The sequence below is a fragment of the Protopterus annectens genome, chromosome 6.part1, assembly GCF_019279795.1.
Source record: "Protopterus annectens isolate FY-2018-M chromosome 6.part1, PAN1.0, whole genome shotgun sequence".
Lineage (NCBI taxonomy): Eukaryota > Metazoa > Chordata > Ceratodontiformes > Protopteridae > Protopterus > Protopterus annectens.
In genome coordinates this window covers 475,018,556-475,038,277 of record NC_056738.1, presented here as the reverse complement: position 1 = coordinate 475,038,277, position 19,722 = coordinate 475,018,556, and the positions used below count along the sequence as shown (strand labels likewise).

General features: G+C 36.8%; 1 protein-coding gene across 2 annotated transcripts in view; it reads right to left on the bottom strand.

Annotated features, from left to right (window-relative positions):
- Positions 1-19,722, bottom strand: part of COL6A1 (collagen type VI alpha 1 chain) — a 343,520-nt gene that overhangs the window by 77,246 nt on the left and 246,552 nt on the right. For both annotated transcript variants that reach the window (XM_044075923.1, XM_044075922.1), the window contains exons 25-26: positions 10,195-10,257; positions 3,769-3,834 (exon numbers count right to left, since the gene is read on the bottom strand). In XM_044075923.1, coding sequence (XP_043931858.1) covers positions 3,769-3,834; positions 10,195-10,257 — 129 coding nt within the window. The remainder of the gene's footprint in view (positions 1-3,768; positions 3,835-10,194; positions 10,258-19,722) is intronic.

The following is a 19,722-nucleotide window of genomic DNA, read 5'->3' as shown; positions in this document are numbered from 1 at the left end:
GCATACTTATTGTACTCCTACTGATTGTGTTGTATTTTATACTTATTGTACTCCTACTGATTGTGTTGTATTTTATACTTGTACTCCTACTGATTGAGTTGTACAGTACACTTATTGTACTCCTACTGATTGTGTTGTACAGTACACTTATTGTACTCCTACTGACTGTGTTGTATTTTATACTTATTGTACTCCTACTGATTGTGTTGTACAGTACACTTATTGTACTCCTACTGATTGTGTTGTACAGTACACTTATTGTACTCCTACTGACTGTGTTGTATTTTATACTTATTGTACTCCTACTGATTGTGTTGTACAGTACACTTATTGTACTCCTACTGATTGTGTTGTACAGTATACTTGTACTCCTGATTGTGTTGTATAGTACACTTACTGTACTCCTACTGATTGTGTTGTACAGTACACTTATTGTACTCCTACTGATTGTGTTGTACAGTATACTTATTGTACTCTTACTGATTGCATTGTATAGTACACTTATTGTACTCCTACTGGTTGTGTTGTACAGTATACTTATTGTACTCTTACTGATTGTGTTGTATAGTACACTTATTGTACTCCTACTGATTGTGTTGTACAGTACACATATTGTACTCCTACTGATTGTGTTGTACAGTACACTTATTGTACTCCTACTGACTGTGTTGTATTTTATACTTATTGTACTCCTACTGATTGTGTTGTACAGTACACTTATTATACTCCTGATTGTGATTGTTTTGTACAGTACACTTATTGTACTCCTGATTGTGTTGTACAGTATACTTGTACTCCTGATTGTGTTGTATAGTACACTTACTGTACTCCTACTGATTGCGTTGTACAGTACACTTATTGTACTCCTACTGATTGTGTTGTACAGTACACTTGTACTCCTACTGATTGTGTTGTACAGTACACTTATTGTACTCCTACTGATTGTGTTGTACAGTATACTTATTGTACTCCTACTGATTGTGTTGTACAGTACACTTATTGTACTCCTACTGATTGTGTTGTACAGTACACTTGTACTCCTGATTGTGTTGTACAGTATACTTATTGTACTCTTACTGATTGCGTTGTATAGTACACTTATTGTACTCCTACTGGTTATGTTGTACAGTATACTTATTGTACTCCTACTGATTGTGTTGTACAGTACACTTATTATACTCCTACTGATTGTGTTGTACAGTACACTTATTGTACTCCTACTGATTGTGTTGTATTTTATACTTATTGTACTCCTAATGATTGTTGTACAGTACACTTATTATACTCCTACTGATTGTGTTGTACAGTATATGTATTGTACTCCTACAGATTGTGTTGTACAGTATACTTATTATACTCCTACTGATTGTGTTGTACAGTATACTTATTGTATGTCTACTGATTGTGTTGTTTAGTACACTTATTGTACTCCTACTGATTGTGTTGTACAGTACACTTATTGTACTCCTACTGATTGTGTTGTACAGTACATGTATTGTACTCCTACTGATTGTGTTGTACAGTATACTTATTGTACTCCTACTGATTGTGTTGTACAGTATACTTATTGTACTCTTACTGATTGTGCTGTATAGTACACTTATTGTACTCCTACTGATTGTGTTGTACAGTACACCTATTGTACTACTACCAATGCAAAAGGAATCCGAATACAAACAACACCAAACAGGTACAACACTAACTCTATCCCTTTACCTAGCCCACACTCTAACCCACTGGTACTGACATGCACACTCTGGCCACTATAATGTACCCTGCACATCAGGAAAACTACTACCTTTTCAGTCCAACATTTATTTTCCTGCTCATTCCTACATACCTACACACCTACACAGTATAATAAAGCTTCAATTCAACATATTAGATTCACTGAAATAAGCATTCACTCATGCCTGCAGTCAGTCTTTCTTACTTGGACAAATCTTTTTACCAAATGAATATTCCACCTTTTGAATTACTGTCATCTGTATCAGAGGCATTGCTAGGAAGAGACAGAGTGCTAGGGTGCATTTAGCAGAACCTGACTGGTCTTCAGTGTGCACAAGCATTCAGAAATAAATGGCAGTTTGAAACACTGTACTGTTCCACATCTGGTATAAACCATAGCAGCTGATTGCTAAGAAGGTAATATAGCAGGCAGGTTGCTACAGCTTTAACAGGTTAAAAATAAATATTTTTTTTTCTCCGTTAGTCAGAGGAGAGGAGCAATTTTCTGCTCCTGAACTAAAAGCTGAAGGGAGGGAAGAATGGATTATGTCATCGGTTACAAAAATAGCTAACTGTACCACTGATAGGTTTGTATGTATTTATCTGTGTGCGTTTGTGTATATATGTGTGTATGTTTATATATCCACATATATGTATATAAAACATGAGCTCACTCATGTGTGTCTGCGTGTGTGTGTGTCTGCGTGTGTGTGTCTGCACGTGTGTGTGTGTCTGCACGCTTGTGTGTGTCTGCGTGTGTGTGTGTGTGTGTGTGTGTATGTGTATGTGTGTGTGTGTGCATGGGGTTACTTCAAAAGAATGAATCCCAAAAGGCTGACAATTCAAAATACTATACACATTAAGGCAGGGGGCAAACACACCTGCATCCCACATGTTGGGTGGATGTGCTCCCCATACCCCCTGCTAACTCTATATACCAACTCCAAGATCGTACAGCAATGGAGAAGGGGAAAATTCCATCATTCAGTATTTTATTTTTTTAGTCTTCTGAAGTAGACCCATATATATATATATATATATATATATATATATATATATACACATATATATATATATATATATATATATATATACACACACACACACACACACACACACACACACACACACACACACACATATATAAAGCTCTATAATTAAATACTGAGCACTCCAAAGAGTGATATTTTTAGACTGAATCTAAAAATCCTTTTGTATGGGGCAACCCCTTGTTAACTATTTATACTAGCTGCAAGATCACACAACAGTGGGCTAAGAACAAATTCTCAAAACCTTTTGTGCTGTGTAACTGCAAGCAAAGCAGCTGGTGTGCTGATGAAAAAGTGAAATCCCTCTTCTCTTACAGCCTGCAACCATAGACATCTGCTCTATTTATATATATATATATATATATATATATATATATATATATATATATATATATATATAGGGTCTATATTATAACAGACAAATCAAAAATTGTTATATTGGCCCCTAAAGCACAAAAACTCAAAACAGTGAACAACCAGAACAGCAATTTTTTCAAAGGGAAAAAAAAAAATCACTGTTCCCTAAAAAAAAAAAAAAAACACTAAATGAAGTGGGGGATCTTCGCCGCCCCCACACCTCCCTACTTAAATATACCAACTCAGAGACTGCACTACAGTGAAGGAAATGGCACACCCCGGATGGACGGTCCAGCGATTTATTTCCCTGGGAAAAAATTTGCTGTTCCAGCTGTTCGCTATTTTGCCGGTTCGAGATTTAATGTTCGAACTAAGTGTCCAATCATCTGATCATTCACTAAACTAAAGTAGCCCCTATATATATATATATATATATATATATATATATATATATATATATATATATATATATATATATGCTTAAGTTTTATAACTTCTAAGACAGATGCCAGCATCAACTATTTTAGAAGCTTCAGAGATATTTTATCACCAGTACAAAAAAAACACAAAATATACAACAGCACATACAGAAGGCTACTATAATTTATAGATTCTTTGTATCTTATTTACTTACAGGATTCCCTTCTGGTCCTCTGTATCCTTTAGCACCTTTAGGGCCCCTCGGGCCAGGTTGATCATTCTGTTGAAATGATAGCAGAATTAATTAGTATTGTAATCATTGCCACCAGTACAAGAAATAGTGTACATTTATGTAAAAATTCTACTCTCAAAATTATTTGTAATAAAACACAGCTAGACCACATCATCCTACTCCTATTTCAATTATGCGCAGATCTACTTTAGAGTATGTCATCAAAGTATTGCCACATGAATTGTATGGAATATACTTAATACTAAAAATATATTTGTGTCTTTCGGCTTTTCCTGGTTAGGGGTCGCCACAGCGGAACTCCGGTCTGCTAATGATTGGCAGTTGATTTTTCCATAACGGCTTGCCAGGCCTGATGCACAACCTTCAACGAAGGTACGCCCATTCACGCATGTCTCCACGCAGAAGACGCTCTAGCTGAGAATCAAACCGGACAGCGTCTTGCTGTGAGGCGAATACTAAAAATATATAAATACAATAAATGTGCTCCCACTTGGATAATCCCCCTTCTGTGCTCTACAGCAATCGTGGAATCTTTATATAGTGTGGATGAGCCCCCCCCCCATATGAGGGGACAAAAGAGGACTTGCACCTTAACAAAAATGTGTTTGTATATATATCTATATATATATATATATATATGTATGTATATGTATATATATATATATATATATATATATATATATATATATATATATATAATGTGTGTGCAAATGCATACGGTTACTGAACATTGTTGAATGCACAGGTCGCCTGGTATTGAAAGCTGTCAAAAGCACTAGAGTACAGGACTGAATTAAATGAGCAAAACTGAATGTTGCTTTTACTGAGGAGAAGTACATGTGGTTCCTGTTAAAGTGAGTGTAGGTTAATGCCAACATTTTCAGATATTGAAAAGTTTCAGCATTGGGAGTGATAGTGTGTTTGAGTTGGGGAAGAAGCTAGATCTTTTGCTTGTCTGTTTAGTGGTACTGTTAAAGAAAGGGCATTTAAGGTATGTGTAGGGCTGGAGTTAGGAGCAGGGATAAGGTAGCTGCATATATACATAATATGCGTTGCATATTAACTTTTCATTGGACCTTATTCATTACTATATAGATTATCCATAAAATGGGAAAAAAGTTAATTGTATGCTATTCTATGTCATTTTATTATTTTGAAATGTTTTGTCTTTCTCCCTTGGCATCTACTGAAAAGGAGTCTTTCATGGCTCAGTTAGATTGGATCTGTATTAAAACATTGAACGCTTAAAACAGCGAACGATGTTTCATCGACCCTTTTTCAGCAAAAGCTGAAAATGTCGACACCTCTGAATAGTGATTTCTTTCTTAGGGAAAGAAATCGCTGTTCCAACCAAAAACAAAAAAAAAAAAACAGTAAACACTTCCAAACACATACCTTAACCCTAATTCTACCCCCCCCAAAAAAGTAAATAGCTGAAAACACATACACACGTAACTCGACCATACATCTAACTCAAAAAAAGTAAACATTTTAAAACATATGCACTTACCTTAACCCACACCCTAACCCTAAGGTCAGCTACTGTTGCACATTTACGTAAACAGTTCCAAACACATACACACTTACCTTAACCCTAATTCTACTCCCCCAAAACAAAAGTAAACAGCTGAAAACACATACACACGTAACTCAACCATACATCTAATGCAAAAAAAAAAAAAAAAAAACAGTAAACACTTTCATACATATGCACTTACCTTAACCCGCACCCTAACCCTATGGTCAGTAATGTTGCACATTCACGTTCGGGAGCTATACAGGACAAGGGAATCCTGAGACCACACTACAGTGCAGAACACAGCAAAACAATGAAGCAGTCAAGCGACTTCTTTCCAGGGAAAGAATTTTCTGAACAGCCCCTTCGCTGTTTTGCCTGTTTGCTCTTTAGGTGTCGACGAAAACGCATTCAACAAAATGTATTTTTGTCATTCTAATAGGAACCCGTTATATTTTCCCTTCAAAAAGTACAGGCAAATGAATAAATAAATAAATAGCTATATAATGTATGTAAGTATACCAGTATGTAATTTATGCATGTATAAATATATAGAATGCTGGTATCTATATATGTATATAATGTATCTGCATAAGTAAATGCATGCACACCTGTGGGTGGGTGGATGTGTGAATGAAGGATTAGCCAATATGGAAACAAAAGAAAAAAAACTGAAATACATACATATAACAATGGCCATGTTAATCTTTTTCCCATGTCCTGTTTTCCAGAAGCATTTACTTCTGCAAGATTGGTACAAGTAAATGCACCGAAGCTAAAGTAACAGATCATATTGCACTTTTAGAAATCCCATGCAAAGAACTTGGCACTGGATGTTATTGTCAAACAGAATAGTGAATGCAGTATAAGTAGGGGAATGGGGATGAGCTTTTCAGTTTCTTTCATAAGCTGCATCACACAGTGGAGTTTCAGGTACAAAAAAAAAAATACAAATATACAAAACATGAAAGAAGCATGCCATGAGAAGAATACTCAGAATCTGTGTGTGTATATGTATTATTAATAAACTAAAGTCAGTAACTGATTTTGTTAATATACCTTTAAACAGTCTGATTAATCAGAAGCTGAGTATCATTAAACAAATTATTATACAAAACAGACTACAAATGTAAACAAATGGCTTGTATTAGTAATCCATACAACACTACACAGTGAGAAACACAACATGCTAAATTGTATTTTTTATTTTGTGCCATGTGCCTAAAAATCCAAATGATACACCACATTTCTGACATTAAATTAAGAATTCATAAGAATCCATTAGCCAAACACAGCCTTAATTTCCCAAAACCACATGCATGTTACATTTCATGTAGTAGAAATGGGGGAACATGAACCCTTCGACGACAAACTAAAAGCTTATTTGTAAAAGGTAGAACTTGCTTGACAACTTCAACTTAATGCTTTCAAAAAGCCTGGACTACACACCACATAGTCTATTAAAAGCATGTTGAACTTAAGGAAACTTAAATCACAGAAGCTACTATTATGCTATATTTTTTGTCATGTTTTTCAGGCCATTTTGAGTCTGTTCTAGGTAATCAAACACTATCTGGAATGTTTATAAAGCACTTTTCATGCTCATTAATTTTCCTGTCATACTAGGTTCATAGGTAGGTACTAGGCTATCGGCTCAAGGGCCTAAGTAAGCCTAGCCAACAAAGTTCCCTGGCTTACACCAACCCAAGAAAGTTAATTTCCTGTGCCCCTGTCGAGCAGAGCCACAGTAATGATCCCCGGGGTGTATTTCTTATTTCCCATCCACTCATAAAGCTTTTTCTTGAAGAGTGTTAATGAGGAACTTTGCTTGACATAGATGGGTAGCTTGTTCCAGAGTATGGGAAGTCTCTGGGACAGGAATCTAACCCTCCAGCAAGTCCTGTTTATTGTGGTGACAAGGTATAGGTCCCTAGAGCTTGTAGCTCAGAGGGATTGGGATTTCTTTAGGTGTAGCATGTCCAACAGCTCTGGGTTTGACATAGCTTTATATGTTAGGCAGAGATCACCTCAGAGTAGGTGATATGCTAGACAGTAAAGCTAGAGTTTTTTGAGATGATCAGTGTAGGGCATCTGTTTGAGGCCAGTAATTCTCTTTGTGAGGTACTTCTGTGGCCTTTCCAACTAATATTATTTATTTATTATTATTTATTTATTTGTAGTTTGTTTGCCAGGATAGTCCAATTGGGCCAACAAGGACCCGTTTGCAATGGAATCCTGGGGAGAAAAGCTCCAGAAAAATAAAAATGCATAGTACACATTGCACATATACATTACAGATTATCTCATAGGAATGCCAAGTAAATATGATAAGAAAAGGTTAACAGTGATAGAATATATCAGTATAGTTTGTAAAACAGCAATAAAAAAGCACCTTTTTGTTTGTTTTACACAAAAGTAGCAGCATAAGGTAACTGTTAAGTAGCTGGTCAAAGAGTTCAATACAGCTGTGGAATTATAGGAGGCAGTGATGGCGGATTTAGTTATAGGAGAGTAGGAAGTGGTATTAGAAGGATTAGGTAGGATGGGAACAGGAGCATATATATATATATATATATATATATATATATATATGTATATATATATATATATATATATATATATATATATATATATATATACTAACAATAAAGTCACTGTACTGGAATCTGGACATGTGTAAGACCAGGACTCCATATGCCCCATAAAAGCAGGTTGCTAGCATGGACACTCACAATTAATGTCAAATTTAAGAGCTAAACTATTAATGAATGTTTCTAAACTTTACTTCTTCAAGTTATTATAAGTGTTAAAACAAAGCAGACACTTCAGTCTTAAAACAAGATTCTTCCTACCCAATGATTCATTTTAAACATTTTATATCACAAAATAATCTGATTTTATTACTGTGTGTACTTTGTTATAGATGGATCTCAGGAAGCACATCATATGAAAGCACTTTCTTTTATACACTGCTAATGCTTTAAGTATTTTACTAAAACATTTAGATATATTTAAAAAATGTCCCCTCACTAAGGCAGGGTTGGATTCTAAATCGCAAGTCTTAGAACTGAATTGGTCATTTATCCATAGTAATCAAATGAAATCAACTCCACCAATTACATGCTATGGTTTTCATCCTATCAGAAGTTCATTCAAATTGAGTATAACCAACTCCACCAACTACATGCCCTGGCTTTCATCCTATTAGAAGCCTGTGTAACAGACCCACCCACTGATTTAGTGGCTAAAAAAAATTCATGTGTTTGACTGTAGTACCTGTATCAGATAAAGGCATTTTCATGGCTACTGAGCTTATCTATCTTTGAATGAAGGCTCTTTTTAAAGCACAGATTGTGTCTTATCCTTCAGAAAGGAGGTAATGTTATAGTCGAAGGTAAATTTGATAGTTTAATTTTGGAGTGCTACATGCAAGGAACTTTTAGGAATAAGAAGACACTTCTGGCCTGTCATATTAATGGAATGATTCCTAGAAATGTGTAGTTTATCCTGACCCTTAACTCTTAAGTAACAGGTAGACTCTTACTGATTTGCTCATTCATCATTTGTGATAATTCTCTGGCTTTTCATGGTTGATATTTGGAGACTAATTGTACCTGAACATGTGGTCCTCTGTCTGTATGTTTCAGAAAGAAAAAGGACTTTTTCCCTTCACCAAGTTTACCAATGGCACAGACCCATCTATCTGCTGAACTACTGTCCCCATACATGGATCACTCCATTTTCTCTTCTGTCTTTATTGCAGTTTGTATGTATCATACAGTTAGCTTTTTCACCACATGCAGCTTGGGCAGTTAGTGAAACAGCTAAGATGACTCACTCTGCCCCTTGCATTTATTGAGCTGTACATGTAGCAACCATTACTTCAGCAAGTTGTAGTTTAACCATGCAATGAAAATTACTTCCTTTAGGTCACCATCTGTTATTACTACCATCCATGTTTGAGTTGCAGTAATGACAGACAGTTTACTAAACAAAGTGCCGAGAATTCTTTTATGCAACTGTGTGCTTTGTTCATAAATAGATTAGACAGCTTTTATGTGATTGGTCAATAATTTATTCCATCAGTCAGAGTGACCTATTTAATTAACATTAGTTATTTTATTACACAAATCTAATGAAGACTGAATTTATGAAAACTGCTGAAAGCCCTAACTTATGTTCTTTGCATATTTTGTACCAGTGTTTTTTTATTAATATTAATAGATCACTCTTAATTTGATATAAAACTAGGTACATAATGGCTCCTTGTTTCAGTTTTCTTTCCAGCTTTGTTTGCTTCCTTGATAGTATCTTTTTAATGATCAAGAGGTCAGAGCTGGAGCAATTGTGTTTCTGAAAAGTGCAGGAACCATAGACAAGCATGTGTAGCAAACTGGGCACGTACCTGCCTCACATGATAGTAGTAGATTTTTTTAATTACCTTACATTATTCATGTTGTCATGTCTGTAAATGTTTTTTCTTAACTTTTGATACCCCTGGTGGTTGTATTTTACTTGGGGAAAATATAATGTTTGACCGAGTGGTCTTCATGTGGTGACAGTTTTGTTAAAAACATCAGAGAATAAGCAGAATCAAGAAAAACTGTTTTCAAATTAGGATAATTAAGATGCTGTGCATGTATTTATTTATGTACGTTTGTATGGTATTCATCATGTACTTTATTGCGCAGGTTTGTTAATGCAAGCATGATGGATTCAACTTTAAATTCTGCTGGATCAGTGGGACCCTTATTTGTCATTTCTAACAAGTAGCCAGTGTGCTCCATTTTTGCAGATGAGTTGAAATACTAATTAATAAACATTAATACTTCATCTTCAGGAAACTGAAAGTATGTTTTTTATGTACTTACATCAGCACCGGGATCTCCTGGTTCTCCATCATCTCCTTTTGGCCCTGGGTAACCTTTGGTTCCCTACAAAACAAAAGTCATTGTCATTAATATGGATGTGTAATATTTTATTCTTGTGGCCCTATATATGGATTGCTGCTGAGTTGACCTTTTTTTCCTTCAAGAAGATAACTGTTTCTACTTCAGTCAAGTACACCATTTTCCTACAATCATTCAAGCAAAGTCCTACATTTCTAGTTCTACTGTTCTGAAGAGAGACAAATACTTCATTGAAACTAATCAGAAGTATAAAGACTCATTCAAACTAATCAGCATGTATAGTTTTTAGACATATATCAGTCACATTTTGCTAACTATGCACATTTTAAGCTTAAAACAATGATTTATAGTTAATGATTTATTTAATTACTCTTATGGTTACATTGTATATTATACCATGACCGCCGAAAAACATGCACGCTGATTGGCCAGCGTGCCCGTTGTAAATCGAGTTATACTAATGGAAATTTTCCATTAGTATAACACGGTTTTTTAAAACACTGTCTCGCTATGTTAAATGGGTTTAACATAGCGAGACAGCTTTAAAATAAGCAATGGAGATCTCCGTTGCTTATTTTAAAGCTGTCTCGCTATGTTAAACCCATTTAACATAGCGAGACAGTGTTTTAAAAAAAAGCAACGGAGAAAGCAAGATCTCCGTTGCTTTTTTTTAGTGTTTCGCTATGTTAAATGAGTTTAACATAGCGAGACAGTTTTAAAATAAGCAACGGACATCTCCGTTGCTTATTTTAAAACTGTCTCGCTATGTTAAACTCATTTAACATAGCGAAACACTAAAAAAAAAGCAACGGAGATCTTGCTTTCTCCGTTACTTTTGCCCACAGCTCTGATGTACTGCGCAGGCGCGCAGTTCATCAGAACTGCCACGGATGCCAGACATCTGCGGAAGGGCAGTAAACAGGCATTATACTATGCCATTATTTAAGAAAAGTAATAGTTTCTTTTCTTAAATAATGTCATGGTATAATAGCAATAACCAACTTCTGGGTGTGGGTAATGCTAAATTTACCCACGGTTGGCTTTGTTTGGTCCCGAGGGCGAAACCACGCCAACAGTGGGTAAATTTAGCATTACCCACACCCAGGCGTGGGTTATTGCTATAGTATTCAGCATATGTTACTGTTGATATTCTCAGCCTATTTTGATTTATATTCTCTGAAACATTTTTCCTGAAAAAGAAATAAAATGAACAGCATATGGTGGTGGTCTGCTGACAGTTTCTGTTCTAATATATGCAGTTCTTTTGCATTGCAGATTAAGACAAAAAATGAGAAAGAACCCTTCCATGTGGTGTAAGTGCCACATCAAAAAGGATCATTGAATGTGATCATAAGAAGAAGCAATTCAGAGACACATTATCTGCAATGAGGAAAGACATTATTGGCTAAACTGTATGCCATTCGATTTTTCACTGATTACAAGTGATAAGAAGTACTTTGCTGCGGTTATCGCCATTGACAGCCTATACATCACTTTAGCACAGGTAACCCCATTGTTCATTTACACACACACCTAGACCATTCATATCTCTGCATGAAGTACACATGCTGCCATTCAGACACACACACACACGCGCACACACACACACACACGCACACACACACACGCGCACACACACACACACACACACACACACACACACACACACACACACATAACTACTTCTCTGTTAAACCCCCTGACACTTTTCTGTAATGCAGTTTTTCCCATTAAAACTAATAGGTGATGAGTACAAACTTTTGGCTGTGTTAACCTATCTGGCATTCTTGATTCACACTGATGAGTGGTACCATGAATAGCTAGGCTGTATAAAGCACTTTCTGATGGCATTTCTTGGGGACAGCACATGCCTCATTAACATTTGCGGTAAGCTGGGGAACAGCCAACCATGATAATTGTACAAGCCACATAGTATCACTGTAATAAGGCTGGCTATGGGACAGAAGGGGTGACCACCAGTGGAAAAATGTCAGCCTTAGGGGAGTATCCACTTCTGGATACTTGGTAACCTCGTGTATTTTTCTGTCTTTACTATCAGGTATTCTATATACTTGTTAAGCATTCAGGAAAATAAAAAAGAGTTTCAGAAAAAAAATAATACTCTTGTCAGTATTTTTGCAGAAAATGCTGCATTAAAATCTCTGTTTTTTTATTTTAGAAGAATCTCCCTGGGTAAATATCTGCTGCTGTTCATTGGTTTGTTCTAACTAAATGTAATATGCACACTACTTTCTCCTTAGCACACATAACTGCTGTTGCTGGTTAAAACTATTAATCTAGATTTTCAAGAGCATCTTAGGAAGCAGACAGTTATCTGCCATTTAAATATTCTGCTATCAGGGGAGAGTCTCTGGCAATGTATTAAGCTGCTTAATGGACTCCTCTTCCCTAAAAACTTTCTACTTGTTACTTTTTGTGGTAGCTGTTAAGGGGCATGCAGTACAAAACTGTCTGCATAGTTCAGTGTGTCATTTTTTATAAATACCTACTTTCAGTATTTCAGTACTGGCACCTATGCTGAAGGTCCTAGTAAAAGGTCTTCCTAAAGTAAAATCTTTAATATGGAACATTGCCTGGTTCTGCCTGTATACCATATGGAAAACTAAGGGGTTTTAATACAGGTAGGTCTTGAGATGAGAATTATAGACAGTTTCTAACTGTAATGCATGATGCAAATAAATCTTTTCACATTCTTTCCAAGAAAAAGCAAATTAATATCTCCCTTAGCTTATCTAGACAGCCTATTTATCTGTCTGTCTTGTCTATCCAGGTATATTTTCCCTCAGCTCTGATTTTTACTGCTGCTGTCTTGTCATGCAGCTGATGATACTGAGATGGTGAGTTTATCAGTCATATTTATTTCTAAAGATAAATTACAGTCAGTTGACTTAAAATATAACATACTTTTACTAAGCAACATTTCTTTGCAGGATTATGCAGTTCTGTTTTGCTGATTAATTGACCCTCTGAACCAATTTTGTTTTATCAAGTCTATTCTTTAATTTTAATGCGCGCACACAATACTGTCTCCCACACACATACATAAAATATAGCCTTGAAACGAATGTCACATCACATCTGCACATTCCTGACATCCAGACCCTGTAGAAACGAAATGCCTTAAATATACAGTGTGGCCTGGAGCACCATTTCATAGTGTAGGCTGACATTAAACAGACATTCTTGAAGCTTTATGAACAACGTTCCACGGTACAGACTCTGGGCTGCTTGCCTTTATTCTAAAGTAGTGCTATAGTCTTGATTCATACCATGGGATGCAACATGAAAAGAAACAGAACTAATGCTTATATTCATTTCAGCAGAGCGCATCCAGCAACCAAATACACTTATGAGTCATGTTTATTTTGTGTGAAGATAGATTAGAAGTATGTGCTAATTATGTAGATAAACTTCCATGATAATGAGTTAACTAATGAAGTCTGAAGAAACAAAATGGAACCAAGTAAATGAATCATCACAAAATATGGGTCTGAATGGGAACATGACAGGATTCAGTCTATAACTCTGCTGTTTTAGGAATATTTCAAATACCAAACCCAAACTACAAAAAATTTAGATGTGTCAACAGCACAAAATAAAATACCAAACTTTTTTAGAACATTAAAGAGTCTTTATTAAACTAAAACCAGTTAGGGCTTCTGTCTTGTTTCTACTATAATAAAACCAGTAAGAGTTTTTGCCCCATGTCTGTATTCAGCTGCTGTAGATTGATGGACATTTGTTGTGTAATATAAAACACACACACACACACACACACACACACACACACACACACACACACACACACACACACACACACACACACACACACACACACCTCTAGGAGTAGTACTGTGTGTAGTCCAGGAAATAATGTATATTACAAAATGGTGACACTACATTTCCTTGGGGATGTGGGGTAAGCACTTTTCCTTGAGAGTTTCAATCTCTTATTTAGTGTACACATAAGTAAGAGGATGGTAAAAAAACATTACCCGCATAACTGTTGCATAACAAGCAGGCACTTATGAATTGTCATCCAGATGAAAGCAAAACTCATAAAACCATAAATGTGAGTGTGAATCTAACCAGAGAATAAATTTATTTTTTGGTTGAACATGCACTCTGGTTTATGTTTTTATAAGTTTCCCTAGTAGTACAGCAAGGGTTAGATGAAAGGGGCAATTGCCCCTGTTGCACATAGTACCAAGTGGTGTAATCGAGAGCTTTGAGTTCTGCATAGTTTTTTTTTTCTGTATTAAAATTCCAGTAGAGAAAGGCACTTGCTTCAGCACTTGATAAAGAATTTATATTTTGCTCTTCATTTGAAGAGCTGAAGGGGATACCTACCACCTGTGGGCAGCTGACTGGTGAAAGAGTGTGCAGATTTGTTGCTGTATTGTAGGAAGCCAGTTGGTTTCCGTTAGCAACCAGAAGTCCTTTTTGTTCTTCTTCACTTGAAAAGCTGAGGGGGTTTGGTATAATTTGGGGGATGGGGAACCCACACCTTCACCTCACAACCACACACATGCATACAAAGGCACATTCCTAATTTATTACCTTTCAGATTGTGGTCATATGTGAAGAAGGCCTTGTGATTGTCCTTAATGAATGTGGCCAATTTGGACTTGAAGTTAGCCTTAGAGGAGTTCACCAGTGACCTCATTTGCTTGTTCAGACAAAGGAGAAATTGCTTCCTACTTGGCACCTGCTCCTTCTTGGTCCTGGACAGCAATTTTTTTTCCTTTTATTATATAGTTTGTTTATTGCTGCTGTCTTCCAGGCAAGTTTACTCTTCCTTGAGGAAGATGATTTGGTCCTGTCAGGTATTGCTAAGTCCATACAGCTATGTGGGTGCTCATTTAGTTTTTTGGTGTAGGCTTGAACATTAGTGCTAGTTCCATCTGAAGAGATGATGATTGTGAAGCTGCTTATACCTGCTTTCAGGGATTATAGTCAGCTTAGGAAAAGTTTTTTGTTTGACCCTGACAAGGCAGGGTCAGGGGAGATAGTGACTTCGAAAGTGATTACTTTATGATCAGATCTTACCAAGAAGGATGACAATGGTGGGGTGCTACATTGGTTACTCATGTTGGTTAGTACTAGGTCCAGGATATTTTCACATATTGTAGGGATGTCAACCAGCTGATCCAATGCATTGGCAGTGACAAAGTTGAGGAATCTCTGGGCAGTCATATTTGGGCTAGAATAGGTCATCCACTCTATAGTTGGGTAATTAAGTCACCCGGGCTCAGGGTAGAGGGCTGAATCTTGATGGATTCAACTAAGTCCAGATAGGTGGAGTAGGCATCCTGAGTCATGGTTGGGAGTCTGTAGCTAGATGTGATTTGAATAGGTGTTTTGTCAGCAGTTAACTGCACTTGGAGTGTCTCCTGTGCATCATACCATTTGACCAGCCTGGGAGTGTGTATGCCTTTGATAAATATTGAAACTCCACCTCCTTTGGCTTGTAGCCCTCCATTTGGGGTCTGTAAAATTGGTAGGATGAGTAACTTGGTAAGGCTGGGGTGCTCTCTGCAGCTTTGAACCAGATTTTAGTGACTGAACAAATGTCAGCCTCCTCTAGGGCAAGGATTGCTTGCAGTGACTGCAGTTTCATGCTAAGACTCCTAGTGTTTCACAGCATGACCTTTAAATTTCATTTAGAAGAATTTTTCATGTTGGTAATTTTGTACTCAGCCTAGAAGCCTGAAGCCCAGGGAAGACAGAGGAAGGCCATCTCTGGCAAAGCATCATGGTCTGCCAATCATATCCTCCCTGGCTGTCAGGTACTGGATCCCCTTGGAATGACACCAGAAACTAAGCCAGTTGTTAAAGTCAGTCATTTTCTGTTTATATTGAAGCATCATTCTGGGTGATGGTAGGATGCTGCTTAAGGTTAGGGCCATACCTGCCTGGGACACACATTCAGTGAGCTCAATTATGTCTCTGTTCATATAGTCCAGAGAGGTATGTATCAAGTCATTCACACCAACATGGACTGTGACAGAGTCATAACAGTACCTGTTGTTAAGAGGGTCTATATTAGATCACCGAGTGCTTAAAAAAGCGAATGATGATTAATTGACCCTATGTAAGCGAAAGCTTACAATTTCGAACTGTCCGAACAGAACAGGGAAAAAAATTGCTGTTCCAACAAAAAAAAAAAAAAACATACTTTCAAACATGCCCCCCATGCTTCCCACACATAATATTAAATATACCAACTCTGAGACCGCACTACAGTGCTGAAAATGGCAAAGTAACAAAGCGGCCAAGCAAATTCTTTCCCAGGGAAATAAATCGCTTAAACGCCGCTTCGATATTTTGCCATTTCAGGCTTTTGAGTTCGACAAAGACACATTTGAAAGAATGCGTCTTCAGTCTTCTAATAGGGAACCTGTTAATAGACTTGAGTATGAGTGATATGATGGATTCTAGCACCTGTCAAGCAGGTTACTGTGACTTTCTTCTTTTCTAGCCTTGTGAGGGGCACATCTGTGTGTCTCATGACAGAGTCTCCTATGACTAGTATGCTGGATTTGTGGCTGGACCTTAGAGGCTGAGAGACACAGGCATGTGTACTATGTGTGATACTTGGTGCTGTTAGTTGTGATGTGCATGTCTGTGTTTGTTTCGGAGGTCTTTTTTGATTAGGTATGTTTTTGTTGAGAACCTCCACAAGTGTGAGAGTGTGTTGTACAGGTGTGGGAAGTGTTAGAGGTGTGGTGCTTGTAGTGTTTGCACAGACAACCTTCTTAGTGCCAGATGTCCTGGCTTGTGACTGAGACACCAAGGAGTCCATGTTCTTAATGTAATTACATCTCTCACATATTGTGTTCTTAGGTGGTAGTAGTAGAGGGTTGCCTGTGTACATAAGGCAGTTGCTACACTGTCTCAGGATGCCCACATCAATGAGACTAGCAGGAGAAACCATAGGAAAATGTCCATCCATAGTTGTCAGAATCTGTGGAAGAGAGGTCAGGGATAATAGAGAGGGTACTATCTGAGGAGAGTACCTATAGGTGTGAGTAGGGCTAGACATGTGTCTATACGTCTGTAGGAGCATGAATATGGCTGCATATATCTGTTTGTGTATGTCCAGGTGGGTGCCCTGTGGGAGAGAAGTATAGGAAAGCTATTTGTGTGTGTGTAAGTAAAATTGTATGAATGGATCTTTATATGTGCGTATATTTATGTGTGTGTTGGGGATTGCCTGTGTCGACATGTGAGCTACTAGGGAAAATATAAACAGGGTTAGGTCTGTCAGTGCAGTGTTCAATATACAGACGTGGTAATCAGCTGCTAATGAAGTATTCCTCAGTGCAGTTTTACCTTGTCTCTGAACTAGAGATTCTCACCATCATGGTAATTGACCAGTTTCTATTAACTAATAAGTGTTGCTGGTGAGAATCTCTCTAAATCCTTGTAATGGAATTTAAAATATTGATGTACCTTTAAGAGAATTATACAGCTATGCGATTTCATGTATTAAATATGTTTCAGAAATGGCAGGGATTTCAAATGAGTATAGAAAGTACTGTTTTGTGTAAAGGACTCATTTACAACTGTTTTTCATTAAATAAAGGCTACCTTTAGATGGTCTATGGTTCCACATTAATTCTTTTAACTGCCACTGCTGCATGTTGGAAACAGAACTGACCTGCTGCTTTTATAGGTTCATAGATTACTACTAAACTAACTGCCCTTGAGAGCCATTTTAAGCCTAGCCAATTATCCCTTGTGAGACTCAAACCCTGCATCTTGTGTTTGTAAGGCAAACACCTTAACCATTAGGCCACATGTCTGGAATTTGTCAAAATGAGGTGGTAATGTAATTTGCTTATACTGTTATAATCTGACATATCTGTAACCTGACCATTTTAAAAGGAATTTCCTTATTCTTATTGCGTGTCTATGTTGTCTGTCCATGCCATTTTTTTTCATAGTTTGAAGAATTAAACCATTAAAATTTAATTTGTTCATATGATGTTTAATGGGCACATACAGATGATATTGTCCCTGCTTTTACCAGAAGCCACCTACCACCCAGTGCTGTAATAACATAACACAATGGCAATCACAGTGTGCAACATTTTTTTTTGGGGGGGGGCACATGAAGGTTAACTGCTCGCTTGTTAGATAATGGTTGGGTACTCCTGGGGTTTGTTGAGGGAGAGTGAATTGAGATTGCTGGACATGTTACAAGGGAAAGTAACTAAGATGGTGAGTGTAATGAAGTGTAATACATATGAGAGGAGTATAAAGGACTCAGCTTTTTGAATAGATATGTGGAACATAGAAGTAATGTGCTAGCAGTACATAAGACAGTAAATTCATTGATGTGATTACTGAGGGATGTAACAGGGGCACAGAAGGCATTAATGGAAATGAAATGGGATTATCATGGAATGAAGGCTAGGGCAAAAAATATGGGTTTTGACAAGCACATAAAGGAAACTCCTTTTAATGATAATATAAGGCTTAATTTTTTACATAAAGAGTGCCTGGCACATGGTATCCATAGGAAGACAACTGCAAGGAATAGTATAATATGATAAGGCAATACCACAAAGTGAGCAAGTCTGAAGTGGGCTGCTTGGAAGGGACATTCAGCCATATAGTTTCATATTTCACCTAAACCATCTAGAAATGCTTTCTGTTACTTATTGTAGCATTATTTCATTGCATCTGTCCACTCATCTAAAATATACTTAAAGATAGACAGTAATCCTGCACATTTAGCAACAAACAACAATTAATTCCACAAGCTTAGAATCAGTTGAGTGACAAATCTGTTCATGTTAACAGTTTTACTACAGGAAGTGACACATAATGGGCCATGCGGTCTTATTTTTTCTATAATGGTCTGAAACTTCAGCACTTGGAACCATTTTTGAGTAACCTAAAAAACTTAGCTCTTACATTGCAATAATATACACTTCATTGATTCAGTTTCACTAGTCTGTCACTCTAAGGACTATCTCTTATAGACTGAGTTTTTTAAGAAAATCTTCTCTGAGCCATTTTGAATTAATATATATTCATAAAAGTTATGCACAAAAAGGGGTCTTTCACTCAAGAAGCAGATGTATGAGACATAAACAAGTTTGATGGATTATTACGGTCCCTTAACCCTGTAACATTAAATATCAGTCACATCTGCAACATTCATTGCTTTTGCATTTATTAATAAAGGCATGTGTTGTTAATTATGTTACCCAGTCCCTTGATCCTTTTTAGCAACAGAAAGTGTATCATAATTTAGGTTGAATTTGAGTTTCTATGATAAGTTACCTAAATGTATAACTTAACTCGTACTGCATTTAAATGTTAACCTATAGCTCCTGACTCAACAATGGTCAAATGACAAAACATATTCTGTGTTTCCATATCTTTTGGTGCAGCGAGTCTGCTTTTATACAGAGAAATGTGATTTTTCTCAGGGGGAAAAAAATGCATAATGCT